Below are 18,658 nucleotides of genomic sequence, written 5' to 3'. Positions count from 1 at the left end.
ATAAACACAGGGTCTGGAGTGAGAATGCGTATTCTATTGTAACCACCTGCTAGCTTTGTGACATTAGCCGAATTAATCTCTGTGCCTTAATTTCTCCATCTGTAAAGCGGAGTTGAAGACAGAACTTCATCACAGGTTGTTGTGAGCATTAAAAGAGAAGTAGAGCACTTAAAGCAATGTAGCTAATTGCTTTCATTCAACAAATGTTAGCTACTATAACTGTTACAAAATGATACAGCCCCAATGAGTGTATATGGAGGATCTTGTGAACAAAGGTAAACTCAAGTAAAGCAAAGCAGGAAATTAAAGGCACACAGGAAGAATAAAGTGTGGCCAAGCGATGGTGGCGCACACTTTTAATTCCAGCTCTCGAGAGGCAGAGACAGGCGGATCTCAGCGAGTTCGAGGCCAGCCTGGTCTACAGAGCGAGTTCCAGGACAGCCAGGATTACACAGAGAAACCCTGTCTGGAAGAAGCTAAATCAATCAATCATTCAATCAATAAATAAAGTGTGAATGACACTTCAAATGAACCACACGCCAGGAGTGATCCCAGCATCTGGAGAATGATCCCAAGTTCAAGGCCAACCAGGACTACATAAAAAGACTATTTCAACACCCCTTCATCTCCACAAAAAGAACCTTATTACTGCCAGGCAGAGGAGGCCTTTAATCCCAGTGTTGGGGAGGTAGAAGTAGCTCGATCTATGTGAGTCTGAGGCCAGTCTGGGCTACAGAGTGAGTTCCAGGACAGCCAGAGCCACACAGAGAAACACTGTGTTGAAAAACCAAAACCAAAACCAGAGTCATGCAGGAGGGACAGGGCAGGGAGACAAATCAGGAGCTTCAACCAAGTCACACCAGTATGTTACCCACTTTAGAAGTGAAAAGACCTTTTTAAAATCATTTTTCATTTGCTAACATAAATTCAACACACAAAAGGACTTCATACTAAGTGAGGGTTTGTGGCACTGCTATGTAAACACATAGAATCATTTAGAAACATTTAGCTTTGTTAGCTAATCAATTTCAACAACTTTTAGGCTAAGTATGACTATAACTAAAACATAATTAACACACTGACATATGACCAAAAAGGGAAAAGAACTCCAATAACTCCCTATCCAGTGAATGAAGCCACAAGAAGCCAGTACAAAGGAAAACCCACCACAAATAGTGAAATGAGAGATATGGATGAGCCAGGAGGTGGAGGTGCACACTTTAATCCCAGCACTCAGGAGGGATTACAGAGTAAGTTTCAGGACAGCCAAAGCTACACAGAAAAAGCTTGTCTTGAAAAGCTGTAGCTTTGGAGTCTATCCTGGAACTAGCTCTTGTAGACCAGGCTGACCTCGAACTCACAGAGAACCACCTGCTTCTGCCTCCTGAGTGCTGGGATTAAAGGTGTGTGCCACCACCACCACCCGGCAGTTTTTGATTTTTTTTTTTAATTTTTAATGATTTATTTTCATTTTGTGTGCACTGGTGTTTTGCCTCTCATGTATGTCTTTGTGATGGTGTCTAATCCCCTGTAACTGGAAGACAGCTGTGAACTGTCATATGGGCACTGGGAATTGAACCCTGAACCTCTGGGAGAACCCCCCCCCCCCAGTGCTCTTAACCACTGAGCCATCTCTCCAACCCAGAATTCTTGTTTTAGACACATGAAAATATACTAAAATTAAGAGTAGGTTTCCCAATTTTGTTGAAAAATGTGTGGCTATGCTATAGTCAAGAAATTACAACTTCTTCCATGTTTTCTTAGTTTAGTAATATGGATACATTGCTTACATAAAGGGAAAATAATGTTTTACTTCATTTTAAAATGGCGCACCCTTGACCTCTCAACGCCAACTATTGTCTCCTAGTTTGAGGAAGAGAAGGAAATTACCTGGTTTGGCTCAAGACTGGACACTACACAGCACCTGCATCAAGAGGCTATAGGAGCTCTGAGCTAGCTAGGCACTGACAGAACAGTAACACAGCACTCTGCTGCTCGGTGATGCAAATCTCAGCATCACCTGGATGCATACAATGCAAAAAAAATTAAATAACGAGTCAGTGGTGGTGGTGGTAGTGGTGGCAGCGGCAGTGCAGGCCTTTAATCCCACCCAGCACTTGGGAGGCAGAGGTAGGGCAGATCTCTGTGAGTTTGAGGCCAGCCTGGTCTACAGAACTTGTTCCAAGACAGCCAGGGCTGATACATAGAGAAACCCTATCTCGAAAAACCAAAAAAAAACAAACAAACAAACAAACAAATAGCATGAAAACCCTCTCAACAAAACAAAAGCGACCCATTCCTTATGCAAAAGCGCAAAGTATGGTGTTCATGCTGAGGCCAAGCCAATAACACATTAACAGAAATATGTCTGGGGTGCTTCTGTCCTGTGCTAATTGTTCTTATTTATTTTTTTTTTATTTTTGAAACAAGATTCCAATATGTAACCAAACCAAGCTGGGCTCAAACTCTTCTGCCTCCTACCAGGTGCTAGAATCACAGGAGTAAACCACTTGGTTTGAATTAACTATTTTAAATATGCCTATTTTCTTAAGACTGGAGTATGTGGGATCATGAAAGAGTGCCTACCTAGCATATGCAAGGCTTTAGGCTCAATCCCCATCACAGCAAGAACATAAATGCCATCATTTTCTATTAGAATATAGGATCGGTGGTTTTTTAAAATCAGCTTTGTAACCAGGTGTGGTAACAGACTTGTAACCCCAGAATTTGAGAGACAAAGGTGAGGCACCCAGAAGTTCACAGCCATCAGTCACACAGTGAAGACAGCCAGAGCTAGAGCTACTGTCTTTATTTTTTTTTTCTTAAAAAAAAAAAAAAGTGATTCTTTTCATTGATATACTTGTGGTATGTTCAATACATGGCAAATAAAAATGGCTCCATAAATCTTTGATGGAAAATGCATACAAATTCTTTAAGATTGTGTGTAATGCAGTTCAGACACCACATACAAGGTTGACCTGCTGCTTTCCTAGTCTTCTTTATAATTACAACCCAATCTTTCCATGGAGAGAAAAATACTTATAAATTAAATAAATAATAAAGAGCAGTTTTGGTTGATATGAACTTTTATTTTGGTTTTATTAACATCACTTACACACATAATTGGCTTATTTGAATAAATGAAGTAATCTAAGATAAAAAGTACTTTACTGTAAATTTTAGAAGTTTGAACTATTACAATAAGAGTCTCACAGACTAAAGAATTGCAACTAGAAAACACAGAAGTAAACAACTTCCTGTCTACTCTATCAATTATACTAAATCAATATCAGATAGCTCAAAATGTTATTCATTAACAGAGCTGAGAACACACACAGAAAACTGAAATGATGACTGTTATTCCTAGAATACCTGAGAAAAGATACAAATTTATTATTTCACTAAGACTTAAATAGCACAGCTGAAGTAAAAAGGTAACACTTGGTTAGTGCCAAGAAAAACACAGTATTTCCACAGGTTCTCAAGGATGCTGAACTACAAATAGGTGATAATTACAAAGATTTAAACACATGTCTTTTTCCAAGTGCAGACATCTTTCACCTAGTATTCAGAACAGTGGAAAGGCCCAATACAGATTACAAACTGGATAATTGTGGCATATGCATAAAAGGCACTGGTTCATTAAACATCCATTTTAAATACATATGGAAATTTCTGCAAAGGCAAAAGTACTCAGAATACAGTATGATGCATAAGTCCCCTCCCCACAGTGATAAAACTAAGGAGTATGTCCTTATTCCTGTAACCCTAAAAATTGTTTAAAATATAAGGCACTGCCAGGCTTGGTGGTGCATGTCTTCAATCCCAGCACTCAGGAGGCAGAACCAGGTGAATCTCTGAGTGTGAGGCCAGCCTGGTCTATGAAGTGAGTTCAAAGACAGTCAGAGCTACATAGGGAAATCCTGCCTCAAAAATCACAAATAAATAAATATCCAAAGCACTAAATAGTACTTGTTAGTTGTTTTTGAAACTTAGCTCTTTCCCATTTTATTTCACTTTCTAAACATGACTTTCCATGGCAGCAGGGATGGGGTAACGGGTGTATGCTTTTCCCACAATGGTAAAATACAGCTAGTGCGGTAATTCTCAACCTTCCTAATGCTGTGATCCTTTAATACATACAGTTTATCATGTTGTGATCCCAACCATAAAATTATTTTCATTGTTACTTCATAAATATAATTTTATTAGTGTTATGAATCATAATGTAAATATCCTGATATGCAGGATATCTGATATGAGACTTTTGTAAAAGGGTCATTTGACCCAAGGGGATCGAGACCCACAGGCTGAGAATTGCTGTGCTAATGTATCTTAGCCTAGTAATAAAACAATACTTGTATGACAATTAACTTATGAAAGCTGGCCCAATCTGGTGGCATACTCTTATGAGCATTCCAGAGGAGGTGACAGGAAGATTGTTGCAACGTTGAGACTAACCTAGTTCACCTAGTGAGTACTAGGCCTGCCAGGTCTATCTTGTCTCAAAATATTCATGACAGGGTTTCTCTGTAGCTTTGGGGCCAGTCCTGGAACTAGCTCTTGTAGACCAGGATGGCCTCGAACTCAGAGATCTGCCTGCCTCTGCCTCCCAAGTGCTGGGATTAAAGGTGTGCGCCACCAGCGCGAGCTAATAATTTAAATTTTTTTAACTGAAATCTTAATCTCTGGCAATATTTTAAAAAATAAAAAAAGGGTGGGACAATCTACCTTCTGCCCACATCTGTCCAAACCAGACAGACTGGAGGCTAAAAATCTTTCAGGCACAGGGCAGGGCTGCCCTAACATGGTATTCTATTTCTGTCTCACTGGGTTGTGAGTAATGAAGCCTAAAACTTAGCCATAAAGTTTCATGAAGGTCATCTGTGACCACAGCAAAGAACTGGCAGAAGTAGACAGGCAGCTCTAGAGCAAGTTAAGCTGTGCCAGGAATGAATGTGCTCTCTTCTTCCAAGCCTCACTGCCACTGCTCCCACCGTCTGCCTAACTCACTGCAAGGGTGAGTTCAGAAGGGACTCCATGCCTCCACGATGACCCTCTGTCCACATCACTGCCGGCGACTGCTATAAAAATCAGCAGGTGGATTAAAAGGCTTTGTTAGATGGAGAAAGCCCCACTTCCCTGGGACATCAGCTGACCTCCAGTTTGTCTCCAGTCTCCTTTCTTCTCACTACTGCTTCCCTTGACCCTTCCTTCATTCAACCAAGCATTCCACTGGAGAATCTGGGCCTTCGTGTCATGTTGTAACAACTCTAGAAAAGCAGTGTGGGCAAGCGATGGATCAGTAGGCAGGTAAAAGTTTGATCCCTGAAACACATTTTCATCTGGCCTCTGTAAGCACCAGGCATACATGTGATGCACAGACATATATGCAGGTAAAATGCCCAAACATATAAAATAACCAAATTTAAATATAAAACAATAAATTTTAGCAAGAGCACAAGGCTGACAAATGGCTCATTGTGTAAAGGTGCTTGCTACCAAGCCTGAGTGACCGGAGTTCAATCTCTGGGTTCCACATTGGTATAAGAAGAGAAACAACTCCCAAAAGATGTGTCACAGCATGTGAACACCCAAGAGCACATACACACTAAGTAAATGTAATAAATTTTTAAAAAGAGCAGGATGAAAAATGTTGGTCTCATCTCTGTATCTTCCAGGTCTTCTTTTAGGGAAGTGGGGGCTAGAGAGGTGTTGAGGCAGGGTCTCATGTCACAAAGCTCAGGGTGATCTTCCCAACTCTACTCCCAAGTGCTGATGATAGCTCAGCTCAGTCCTCTTGTATCAAACTGTAGGATGGCTTGAGAAGTCAATTTTGGGGCCTTGTGACAAGAGCCCACATAAATGCTAAAGAGACAATGCACACTGGAAACAGCCGTTCTAGTAAGATGTCACTGGTACCCAGGCCATAGCTCCTGCATTATAGGAAGCTGAGGCAGGAAGATCATGAGTTCAATAATAAACTGAGTTACACAGTGAGTTCCAACTGTGTAACTGTGTAGTCTGAGCTACTAAGTAAAATCTTGCCTCCCTGCCTGAGAGACAAAACAAGGAATAGATGAGGGGCGGGGAGGTGGATCCTGGTGCTGCAAGAGGGTAGCTAGTAAGATGGTTGAACAGGGGATGACACAAGTCAAAAGGATGGATGTAAGCAAAGGACATATGAAGACAGCCAGTCTGGGGAGAAGAGGTGGGCTGAGCCTGTGGACACAGAGTAACAGGAGGTATTCTGGTCTCTACAGTGTCACCTTATAGCAAACATTATTGAGGAAGCCTCAAATATCTCTGGGCTACTCCATGACCCTGCGAATAGGTCCCTACTGCTGCAGAGTCTTCGAGGCAAAGGCTGACACTGATCACTGTTCTACCAATGCGCAAGAGAGCAAAGAACCACACCCACAGAATCGCTAATATAACATGCTGGTTCATGAGAAGCATTCCCATAGACAGGAAGTCAGGCAGGCTTCTCTCCCAAATGTAAAGCTTGGGGTAGGGAACATGGAGAAAGGGGCTCTGCGAATCCCTTTGATGAAATCTAAGCTGTCTCTCCTTTCCCCTCTCTCTAGCTCTTCTATTCTGCTGTCTCCAGAGTTTACATCATGTGGGGACAATGTGACTCTGAGCTACCAATATCTTCCTCTCATTTTTCTCACACCAGTATTAGGTGCAAATGTTTGGAGACCACTACACTGTGCTATGGATAGGATGGATGAGCAGCCCCTCAGGTAGGGTTACCAGGGGAAGCATCACTTGGAAAGACTGGAGAGAATGAAAAACAATGTAGTGCCAGGGGTCAACAAAGAGGGCATAGCAGGGGCAGGTGCCCGTTAGGTGTTTCCATATCTATAGTTACTAAAGAAGACTCTGAAGCTAGTCTGCCTATGTTCAAGTAGGACAGGACCTACTGGAATAAAGTACTCATGCTGTCAGCAAGTTAATGGTTGTAAAGCACTTAAAACAATTGTGGTACATGCTACATTTATTGCAGCACTATAAGCTATCATCGTCATCATTACTAATATTTTGTGAACCTTATTCTATTATATGTACACATTATATTAATGTGAGTACTAGTCCCTGAGTAAAATATATTCTTCTTGTGGGTTGTAGTCAAACAAAGATGTACAACTCTGGCTTTTCTTAAAATCAATTTTAAGGAATGCAATTAAAGATATTTAGACAACTATAGTTCAATACTACAAAAAATGTTCTAATCATTAAAAAACTACCTAGAATTGGTGCATTTGCTCACATGCCACCCTGAAATTACCAGTTTACTCTTTCAGATGGTTCTTCATGACACTATAAAGCAATCATTCACAGATCCTAAATCACACCTTTAATTAATTGTTCTTTAATTAAAAGGTACTGCTTTTTAAATAATCCTTAAGGGCTGGAGTGATGGCTCAGCGTTTAAGAGTACTGCCTACTATTCCAAAGGTCCTGAGTTCAATTCCCAGCACCACATGGTGGCTCACAACCATCTGTAATGGGGTCTGGTGTCCTCTTCTGGACTGCAGGAATATACACAGAGTATTGTATACATAGTAAATAAATATTTCTTAAAAATAAATAAATAATCCTTAAGAATTTTCAAATAGCCGGGTGGTGGTGGCGCACGCCTTTAATCCCAGCACTCGAGAGGCAGAGGCAGGCGGATCTCTGTGAGTTCTAGGCCAGCCGGGTCTACAAGAGCTAGTGCCAGGACAGGCTCCAAAACCACAGAGAAACCCTGTCTCAAAAAAAAAAAAAAAAAAAAAAAAAAAAAAAGAATTTTCAAACAGAGCGGGGGGGGGGGGGGGCGCGGGGGGGGGGGGGCTGGCACATGCCTTTAATCCCGGTACTCAGGAGGCGGCAGAGGGAGATGCATCTCTGAGTTCGAGGTTTATAAATCAAGTTCCAAAACAGCCAAGACTACAGAGAAACCCTATCTTGAAAAAACAAAACAAAACAAAATTGGAGCAATTTCACTACTTAGAAGGCTCCAAGTTACGTTGCTCCTGAACACCACACAGCCACTCCTTTACTTTACCACCTCTGCCCAACTTAGCAGCACTACACCTTCAGGCGAAGCCTGAGGGCCTAGATGCCATGTGCTCTTGAAGCGTCACAACCGTAATGTCCATGAGCTTCATATCAATGCCAACTCCGCACACAAATGTCACTAGCCAGTAACTGGTTTTTCAGTGTGTAACTCCTTAAGATAAAGGAACCACTGTACTTCTCAAACACTTATTGTACATAATGAAAAGTTAAGGTCTTTATTTCAGACCTTACTACTTAAAGAAACACCGGATCTCAAGGATTGAGTCCCACTGTGATCAGGCAAGAAAGATATCCAAAATCTACCCAGGGCTTTCCTCTGCTGATTGATCAGGGACCTAAAAACTTGAAGATTAGTACAAACCCACTGTTTATTGTTAGGAATAAAGTTTGGCTTCTGAATTTAAAATGACCAAAAAAACAAAAACAAAAACAAAAAACAATGGGTTTAAGACACTGCCTCTTTCAAATGTAAACTAGAATATTTCCTACTCCATAAATCTGCTAACACTTACCAACAAGAATATTACAAGGATTCTTCAGCTTCAAAGCACATTATTCATAAATTCTACAGCATCTCTGTCTTATCCCAAACCAGATTAAGCATTTTAAGTATCAGTAATTTCCTATAAAATTTTAAAATTTTTTTAAAATTTATTTTATCTAGCTTATGTGTGTAATTGCTACCCACATGTATGTATGCATACCACATTCTTACCCGGTGCCCATGGAGGTCATGAGGGTAACAGATCCCTGGAATTGGAGCTACGAGTGAGCCACTATGTGGTTGCTGGAAACTAAACCAAGGTCCTTTGTAATAGTAACAAATGTTCCTAACTGCTGAGCCATTTCTCCAGTACCTGATTTAAATTTTACTATCTGCACAAAAATGTTTTAGACGGTACATGAACTTCAAGTCTTTGGGGACTACACAGCAGAAAAACTTGCACACTATAATTCCAAAGTTGCCCTGGCCAATATAACAGCACTGAGACATGTGGCTATTCACATTTAAATGAAATTAAATTCAAAACTCATCTGTAGCCACTCTGGTAATATTTCAGTTATTCAACAGCACCCACATTAAATGTCTGCTATAACAGGTAATGCAGGTGTAAAGTCTTTCTATTACCACACAAAGTCCCCCTGAACTTCATGTGCTAGAGAACCAAGAACTTAATACCTGTCCTAGTCAATTAGGGTAATACTGTAGTTCTTCAACTAAAATCTCCACCTCCAGCACTGTACCATTACAAGGCTCCTCCTACAGAGAAACAGAATGGCATCACAGGTAAAAGGAATTCTGATCTTCCCCTAGAGGTCTGAGTATGTGGCCAAGGGAACCTTTTTAAAGAGTGCTTGAGAGCTTGGGCAGTGGTGGTTAAGTAACTTAATTGAAACTAAATATAATTTAAAATCCAGTTACTTGGGCATCCTAGTCACATTCCAAAGGGTCAGTAGTCACATGTAATTGATAACAATCAAGCAGAACTAACAGACACAAACATTCCCATCATCACAGAAAAATTTTACTGGATGGCAACGTTTATACTACATGGCTTGTTTATATGTTTCCTTTCTGGGTTTTCAGACAGGATCTCATGAAATCCAGATGAGCCTCTCTATATAGCCATAGTCATAGAGTCGTATTAGAATGACCTTAAAGTCCTGTCTTCCTGTGTCTACTCCCCAAAGTGCTGGGATTCCACTGCTCCACCATGCCCCCTTTGCTGTCCTGGGGAAGGAACCCAAGCAAGGCTTATCCATGCTAGGGCAAGTGTTTCTACCATAGTTATATACCCAGTTACATCTATATTTATCTATCTTTTTAAATGTTTCCCTTTTACTTTTCTTGTTTTTTTTTTTTATGATGGATAAGACTAAATTTGGACTCACTTGCAGAAACACAGCTGTGGATATATCTATGAAGGTGTTTCCAGAAAGGTCTGAGGAAGGAAACTAACTGAATGCTGGTGGCATCATGCCCTGTGATGGGGTCTCAGGCTGAATAAAAAACAGCTAGACAGCAGAATTCATCTCTCTGCCTCCTTACTGTGAACACAATACATTCACAGCTGCCTTAAATTCCTGCTGCTACAACTTCCCTGCAATAATGGACTACATCTCAACTGTGAACCAAAATAAACCCTTCCTTCCACAAGCTGCTTTTGTCAGATATTTTGTGACAGCAATGGAAAAAAGTAACTAGTACAGGGTCTCTCTGTGTATTCCAGATTAGCTTGGCACTTTGAATGTAGCTCATGCCAGCCTTGAATTTGTAATCCTTCTTCCTCTGCCTCCTGAGCACTGGAATTGCAAATGTAAGTCACCAGACCCAGACCCAGATTCACACTTAACTCTACTCTTCATTAGATAAAAGCTTTAAAAAAAAAAAATTCTAGGATGTAACTGAAAGAACCCCATTCCCTCACAGTTCTAGCAGGAGCTTGTCATATCTCTTTAAAGCTGGAAGCCCTAGTGTAAGATTCACGAGACAGACAGGGCTTTGATAACTTAGCCCAGGAAAACCTTGACCTCTCTATATATCAGGGTGACCTTAACCTTCTACTCAACCGCCCTAGTACTGGGATTATAGGCAGAAGCCACCATACTTCGCTCAAAGAAAACAGATCATACAGTGCTTTGGATAGAACCCAAGGCCTTACAATGCTGGCAAATAAATGTTCTACCACTGAGCCACACTTTCAACCCCAAACAAGTAAACTTTAAAGTGATAAACAAGCTTTCAAGTGACAGTAAGATTGGGACAACAGTATATATAACCAATGAAAGGAGATAGATCTAACGGGATCCATTTAAGTTACAACATTTCTTAGAGATCTTTCAATACAAAGAGAAGGAAAAGACTTGCCAAAAATAAAGAAAGTCCTCAGGAATGGCTAGTCCATTAAATGCTTGTGCAAGCGGTGGGTGGCAGTGGTGGCAGCGCAGGTCTTTAGTCTCAGAACTCGGGAGGCAGAGGCAGGTGGATCTCTGTCAATTCAAGGTCAGTCTGGTGTACAGAGCAAGTTCCAGGACAGGCTCCAAAGCTATACATAAAAACCCTGTCTCGAAAAAACAAAAAGCTGTACAAGAGGAGAGGCATCTTTTGGCTCCAAGTTATATCAGCTCTATTGGTTCTCACAATGAAAAGGCATATGCTAAAATAAAAGTCCAAATATACTGTATTGTGATTTGGGCACTAAATTACAAAATTTATTTCAATGTACAAATCTAAGCAGTGTCCCCCAAAAAAATTGTTATGTTTGCTAGACAGAAGACTACTCTGAAGGTTAACCAGCATGGAACAGAGCAAAGGCAAGTTTGTTAGGTCACAGTCACCTTGCCTTTCAACTGCACATAAAGCTAGACATATACAACTGTTCAGAGTGGCAAACTTTTGGCGAACATCCAAAAATATGGGACTTGAGGACGAGGTTTGCAGTGCATCAGATTAACTGACTGGAGTGTGAATGTGGCATCTGGCTCAGAAGTGAATGCTTTCATGAATTCTAAGTCAAGACAGATCTTTCAACTACTGAGGATGCATGAAGAAGATGGTTTCCCTTCTGAAGTCGCCACACTTACAACTTGCTTTAGTCCTCTGCCACTTAATCAAGTACGGTTCTGTATAACATCATTTGTATTTCATCTTCTCAGCTCTTCGGTGTGTGTACACAAGCTTCAGCTGGAGTAAAAGCACTTAGATTACAGAAACTATCTTTAGCAGCGTTTTGTGTTCTAACTCCAAGCAGACAATCCAGAAACTGTATTTAGCAGTTCTTTTTGTACTCTAACAACTAGCAGACAGTCCCATGCATAACAAACACTCAAGGTCCATTTGGTGAGTGAACATACGAAGAAAAAGTTTACAGAAAAAGAAAAACCATGCAATTAAACAAAACAACACCAAAAGAAAAATAAAAAACCTGCCTTCTATATTTGTTTATCTGACTCCAAAACTGGGCTGGAACTGTTAGCAAACACATTTTCTTCTGGCAAACAAAAATGCAAGAAAATTTCAGAGTAAACAATCTGTGTAGCAAAGCAGCTTCAAACATGCCTATTTTATCCAAAAAAAGAAAAGAAACCAGAACAAATACTAACATCATGGCAGACGTCAAATGAAACTCTACAACTCTAAACAATGTTTATATTTGACTTTCAATTAAAATATTGTAGGCTTAGAAATACAGTCACTTGAACAATGTTAAAAAGTTTAATTTCAGTAACAAAATCCAAAAGTTATTAATATTTATAATCTTAATACTTTCATCGTATAACTAACAAACATACTCTAGAGAACTAATATACTTAAAGAAAGCAGTTCGGCTAGGAGAGGAGTCAGCTTTCCCAGACTTCTTATGAGGAAGGTACTCCATGTTACAAACAAATATCTAAATGGGGAGGGGCAGTGGTGACACACGCCTTAAATCCCAGCACTCTGGGAGGCAGAGGCAGGCGGATCTCAGTGAGTTTGAGGCCACCCAGTTCTACAGAGTGAGTTTCAGGACAGCCAGGGCCCCATAGTGAGACCCTTTCTAGAAAAACGGAAGAAAGAGAGAGACGGACAGGCAGACAGATTTTATCTAAATGAAATTATCTAAATGAAAATTTGATTATTATTCAAAATCAAGAAGAATTTACTAGAGATGGGCAAAGTGGGATAGCCCTATAATCCCAACACTCACAAGGTAGAAACAAAAGGATCAGAAGTTCAAAACTAGCTTCATCTACATATTAAGTTAAAGCCAGCCTTGGCTATATGAATCCCAGTCTCAAAAAAAAAAAAAAAAAAAAAGAAGAGAAAAATGAAGAATTCTACTGATACCTATCTGTAAACAGCCCACCCCCATGTAATCCATATGGGTATTTTGTCTGCATGTACGTCTGTGTATCACTGTGTGGCTAGTGCCCCTGGAGTGAGATGTTTGTGAGCCTGCCTGTGGGTGCTGAGAACCAAACATAGATACTGTGGAAGAAATGCAGTACTCTTCTCAACCCGAGACATCTTTTCCGCCCCCTTTTCTAACTTTACATAATGGAAAACTTACGGGAATTTCAAATATATTACAAAAGAAACATAAATGACTCACATGATATTCTTTCTCCCTGCAAGTCTGTTAAGGCTTTTGTTGACTTGTTTTTCTAATAGTTTATTGAGAATACTGTAGGGGCGCAACAGATTGGGCAGTAACTACAGTCTTGTCTACATTCTGTTAAGGAGTTTTGCTTAATCTGCAATGTTGAGAATGGAACCCAGGGCAATTCCACAAATGAAGCACAAGCTCTAACACTCTAGCCCTGAGCTTACATTTAAAAAAGCTACATTACTCTATACAAAAACTCCCTGGTTTGGGGCTGAAGAAATGGCTCAGTGATAATGTGCACTTGCTCTTGCTGAGAAGGAGGGTTCGGTTCCCAGCACCCACCCACTTGGTAGTTCACCATCAACCATAACTCTAGTTCCAGGTATCCAATGCCCTCAATCTAACTCTGCAGGCACCAGACACACACACATACGGTGGTATACACACACATATGCAGACAAAACACTCACTTAAGATAAAATAAATAGTTGGGTGGTGGTGGTGCTCGCCTTTAATCCCAGCACTCTGGAAGCAGAGATAAGTGGATCTCTGACTTCAAAGTTAGCCTGGTTTATAGAGCAAGTTCCAGGACAGTCAGGGCTACACAGAGAAACCCTGTCTCAACCCCATCTCCCCCCAAAAGATAAACAAACAAACAAAAAAAAACCACTTTCTGGTTGTCTTCATTTATTTTCTACAGCTAAAAACAATGGCATGAATAATTGGATTTCTTTTTTGTTTTTTTTTTCAGATTTATTTATGTGCATGAATGTGTGCGTGCGTGCATGTGTGTGTGTGTGTGTACACCCAGCATTCCATGTATGTGCAGTTGCCCAGAGGCCAGAAGAGGGCATTCGACCCCCTGGAGGTGGAGCTACAAGTGGTCATGAGTATCGAGGAACAAACTCTGGTGCTGCAAGCACTCTTAAGCCGAGTCTATCTCCAGCCCCCCCATTTCTTTTTGCATTTCTCATCAATAAACAGTCACAAGAGGCTTCTGAATTACTTGTTCTAAGACGGTATTTCTAAAAATTGAAACCAAAAGGTTTATTTTTAGGTCAAAGACTCTAAGAACTTAAGGTTGTATTTTCCTAAGTATAATCTCCATTCCCTGGACAGCTGTCTCATAATTGTATGGTTTCAGGACTACATTTGCTTCTGTGCTTAAGATCACATTTACACAGTTTTCTAAAGAAACAAAGCTTGGGAATTATTAACAGTTTTGTTTTTGTATTTGTCCACAGTGCTGGGGATTGACTCCAAGGCCTTGTAGAAAATAAGCAAGCACTCCACCACACAGCTGTAACGCCTCAGCCTTCGAAGCTTGGCTTTAATACGATATATTTTTTTAATTTGGTTCCAAAGTCTTTATTTTTAAATTCAATAACACCACTATAAACTTTTATAATTCAGTCACAGCTTTTATCAACCTGACACAAACCTAGACATACCTGAGAAGAAGGAACCTCAGCTGAAGAAATGCCTCCATCAGACTAGTTGTAGCCACAGCTGTAAAGCATTTAATTGCTAACTGACGTAGGAGGAGGTACCATCCCTGGGAAGGTGTGCCTGCGCTACTAAAAAAGCCTAGCTGAGCAAACCAAGTGGAAGCAATCCAGTAAGCAGTTCCTCAGTTCCTGCCTACGGATTCCTTCCTTGAACTTCTGTCCTGGTGTGCTTGTTTGAAGGAAAATGACCTCACAGGCTCATATATTTATATGTTTGGTCCCTGGTTGGTGGAACTGTTTTGGTGCTGGTGTGCTTGTTTGACCCCACAGGCTTATACATTTATATGTTTGGTTCCTGGTTGGTGGAACTGTTTTGGGAAGAATTAAGGTGTATCACTGGGGGTGGGCTTTAAGTTTCAAAAGCACAACCAGGCCCAGTTTCTTTCTCTCTGCCTCCTGTTTGAAGATCAGAGGTTAGTTCTTCACTACTGTTCCAGCACCACGCCTGCTTATCTGCCGCCATGCTTCCCACCTAAACTTACCCTCTAAAGCTGTTGCCTTTAATACATTGCTTTGATCATGGTGTCTCTTCAGAGCAATTTAAAAAAAGTTAACCAAGACACCTTGCTTCCCTAAACAATGGACTGTAACCTGTAAGCCAAATAAAAAACCCTTTACTCCCCACATTGGTTTTGACCGTGTTTTATCACAGCAACAAAAAACAAAACAAGAAAACCTTCCAAAATTCTTTCTAAACTTCATTTGGTGAATGAAGTATTCAGTGCCTGCTGTATGACGGTGTACCAAAGGACAAGGTAGACCAGAACTTGTCCTTAATCTTTATTCTGCCAGGAAACAGATTCCTTAACAAGAGAGTCTGAACTGCTTAATCCAAATCATTCAGAGTAAAGCACTTTACAAAACATTCATCAGCCCGTCTTGTCTGTTAATTGCTGCAGTGTGTTAGAGAACCACTCAGAATCTCAGAACACTAGAAGTTTGAGGTCAACTTGGTCTTACCTGTCTGAAAACAGGTAAACTGATCCTCTAAATTCTTCAGAGGCTCAATCTCCTTTGCTTTAGATTGCCTTCTCATAACTGGACAATGAAGCATTCCAACTAGATATTCCCTGGTTGTTTGAGAAACAATTTTATGGAGAGATTTATATTCAGCAAGGTTTTGATAGTACACTTTGAAAGTCCTATGAATAAAAATCAAGAAAAGAGGCATAGTTTACAAATGCCCAAGATACTCTCTGAACTCCAGAAAAGTTTGTGGACAGATTCTATCCTCAGCAGCGCAAAGAATCTGCCCCAAACTTAACAAGAATGACCCTAAATAGAAAGCCGTGAATGAAATCCGAAGAATAACAGCTTTTCACTATTACACATTATTTCAATTACATTCTTGTTTAACAACAGCATTCAATAAGAATCCTCAAATTACACCACTAAATAATCTAAATTAACTTTCCAGTGAGTGCCAAGTTCCTTGAAGGGCTGGTGATAATGGAACAGCTGATTCTAGAGCAAGTTTTCTAAGTAACAAGGTCTTGAAGCGAACACCACAGGAGTCAAGACTTCATGAACTCTGCACAATGTCCCCGTTTCATCGCGACTACCCTTACTCAGAGCCGTTCTTACTGAGTTCTGTGGCTGTTTGCTAATGTGATTATTCTCAGTTATGACTGTTCATGGCGGTTTTTTATGCCCCACAAAATGTGCCTGCATTATCAGAAATGAATACTATAACTAAGTACTGCTAATCTTTTCAAAGAAACCTGGGAGAAACTTTTAGTAGCCTCTAGAATGAGGGAAAGAACATAACTAAACCACAACTCCTTGTCTGCAAAGACAGACAAGAACACCTAGACAAATCATGAGAAAAAGCGCTACGCGGGCTGATGGTAAAATGTAGCCCACATTAAGTCTCCGCATTTAAACATGCAGACGCACAAGGACAGCCAGATGCACACTGTTTTACTTGTCAGCATCCAGGTCCTTAATAAAAGCAGTAAAAACTGGGTGTCAAGAAAGGGCTTCCTCAGAAGTAGGATCCTCTCAAACCACACTAACTTTGAAGAGATCGCCAATCCAAATTCCAATGCAATCCTCAGCCAGGCTAACATTCAAGGTGTCCTCTACCTCCTCGATAACAATACACGACCTGCTTTTCACTAAGCCTTTCCAACTCTCCAAACGCATCTCAAACCTTGCTAGTCCTCATCACCTCAAGTGACAAGCAATGCGACTGACACAAAAGGGCAGCCCTCCTAAGGCTCTTTCTTAAAACTCCATCACTTACTAAAAAAAAAATCTTAAACTGGGAGCTCATTCAGGACCCTGCTGCCCCTTCCTCAATCCTATCCCAACTGGAAAGCTTCAGCCTGAGAGCCCCTCTACCTGGGAACAAAGCAGTAAGGGCGACAGCACCGGCGACAGTGCGGCCCCGCGCACAATAAGAAACTAGCAACTTCAGAGCGCAGGAACATCCTCAATTGGCAAGAAAGAGGGGCGGCGGCAGACACGCCCAACTTCAAACTCAGGAAACCTACGGGCTGGCGGCCATCTGGAAAGAAGCGCCCCTTCCCAGCGAGAGAAGAAAGAGGCGGGGGAGACGCAAGGGGCACCCGGGGCCCGGGAGGGGAGCCCCGTGCTAGGCCCGGCCCCCGCCCCCAGGCCCGCTTCCCCGCCTTCTCTGCCTCTGGTTCGCTGCCCCGGGCAGGGCGGCCGGTTACCTTGATGCGCTCCCGGCACTGGGACGGGGTCCGGTCGTAGCCCAGCTCGGCCAGGGCCCGGGACACGCGCTCGTACATGGCCGGCCCGGGGGCCTTGCTGCCGAATACCGTGCCGGCTCCCTCCAGCTGCTGGTACCGCGCCTCCACCAGCCGCTCGTTGCCCCACACAGCGATGAGCGCGTTAGTCTCTGCCGGCGTCCACGACATGCCCCGGCAGGCGGCGGCAGCGGCCGCCGCAGCCCCGCCACCACCGCCGCCGCCGCCGGGAGAGAAGGAAACCGAGGACGAGGCAGCGCTGCGGCCCCCCAGCCCGAGACCCCCGGACGCCGCAGTCCCCGAGCCCGCCGCGCTGCCCGGCCCGAGAGGAGAGGCTCCCCGCGGCGTGGAAGGGTCGGACAGTGATGGGTTCCCGTCGCTCAGGTCGCCAGGAGAAGCCGGGGAGAGCACCTCCATCTTCGGAATTTTTAGCGGCGAGTTGGCGGGCAGCTCCGAGCCACAGGGCGCAGCCATCTTCCAAGCCGCCGCCGCTGCACCGCCCGGAAGTGACGCGCCCGCGCATCCGGCCACCTCGGTCTCCGGGGTTGCCCTGGGGCCTGGCTCGGGGCTGGGTGGCTCGCTGCCCGCTGAGGGCACGGAGGGCGTGTCTGGGGGGCTCGAGTGGCCCGCAGATCTCCGCTTTATCCCGCGAGCGCGCTGTCGCCGGCCGCTCCCCTCTGGAGGCGACGGGCGGGGACCGGGCGCGCCGGAGCCCCGAGCAGAGAAGGGTGGGGGCATGAGGGCGCCGGAGCGTGGACTGATTGGAGCCTCCCCACTTCCTCTCCAATCTCAGCCCCCACAAGGGTGAGGCCCGCGAGGGGCTCGAGTTCAGGACGAATTGGCTATCTGTATTTTCCTGTCTCCTCCCCTATGCCTGTCCTCCCTCTAAGCCCGCCTTTAGGTACAGAGACTGACGTCCAGGGTGGAGAGTAGGGAACCCTACAGAGTGTTGGGGAAGGCAAGGCGCGAAGGCTGTGGGTAACAGTTCTGAACGAGGCTTTTAGGAGCAGATGTGTGCTAGAGTGTGTACGCTTTAGCTTTTCGGGAAACTCATCCGCTATAGTAACTGATTACACTCATGTGATCCGCTGGGCAAACACCCTTCCACTGAGCCACACCCACAAGCCCTCTATTCCTCGCCTAGTGCCTAACCTGTTTTTTCGTGTTACTCTGAGTATCTGTAGCCAGTGACAGGGTCACTAGATATCTTTCTTCTTCTTGTAAAATATATATATATATATATATATATATATATATATATAGAGAGAGAGAGAGAGAGAGA

General features: G+C 42.7%; 1 protein-coding gene across 7 annotated transcripts in view; it reads right to left on the bottom strand.

Moving 5' to 3' along the window:
- Positions 1 to 18,173, bottom strand: part of Msantd2 (Myb/SANT DNA binding domain containing 2) — a 35,052-nt gene extending 16,879 nt beyond the window's left edge. For 2 of the 7 annotated variants that reach the window (XR_005974756.1, XM_041657662.1), the window contains exon 1: positions 17,341 to 18,171. Coding sequence is in view for 6 of the 7 variants with exons in the window: in XM_041657662.1 (XP_041513596.1) it covers positions 17,341 to 18,114 (774 nt within the window). In the remaining variant the exon portion in view is untranslated. Of the gene's footprint in view, positions 1 to 15,702; positions 15,805 to 17,340 lie in introns of those variants that run through there. The other 5 variants (XM_041657664.1, XM_041657665.1, XM_041657663.1 and 2 more) reach the window with 4 other exon arrangements.
- Positions 18,174 to 18,658: the final 485 nt, after the last annotated feature.

The sequence above is a fragment of the Microtus oregoni genome, unplaced genomic scaffold, assembly GCF_018167655.1.
Source record: "Microtus oregoni isolate MIOR12 unplaced genomic scaffold, Mior012 000008F_ref0000371, whole genome shotgun sequence".
Lineage (NCBI taxonomy): Eukaryota > Metazoa > Chordata > Mammalia > Rodentia > Cricetidae > Microtus > Microtus oregoni.
This window is presented reverse-complemented; position numbering and strand designations above follow the sequence as displayed.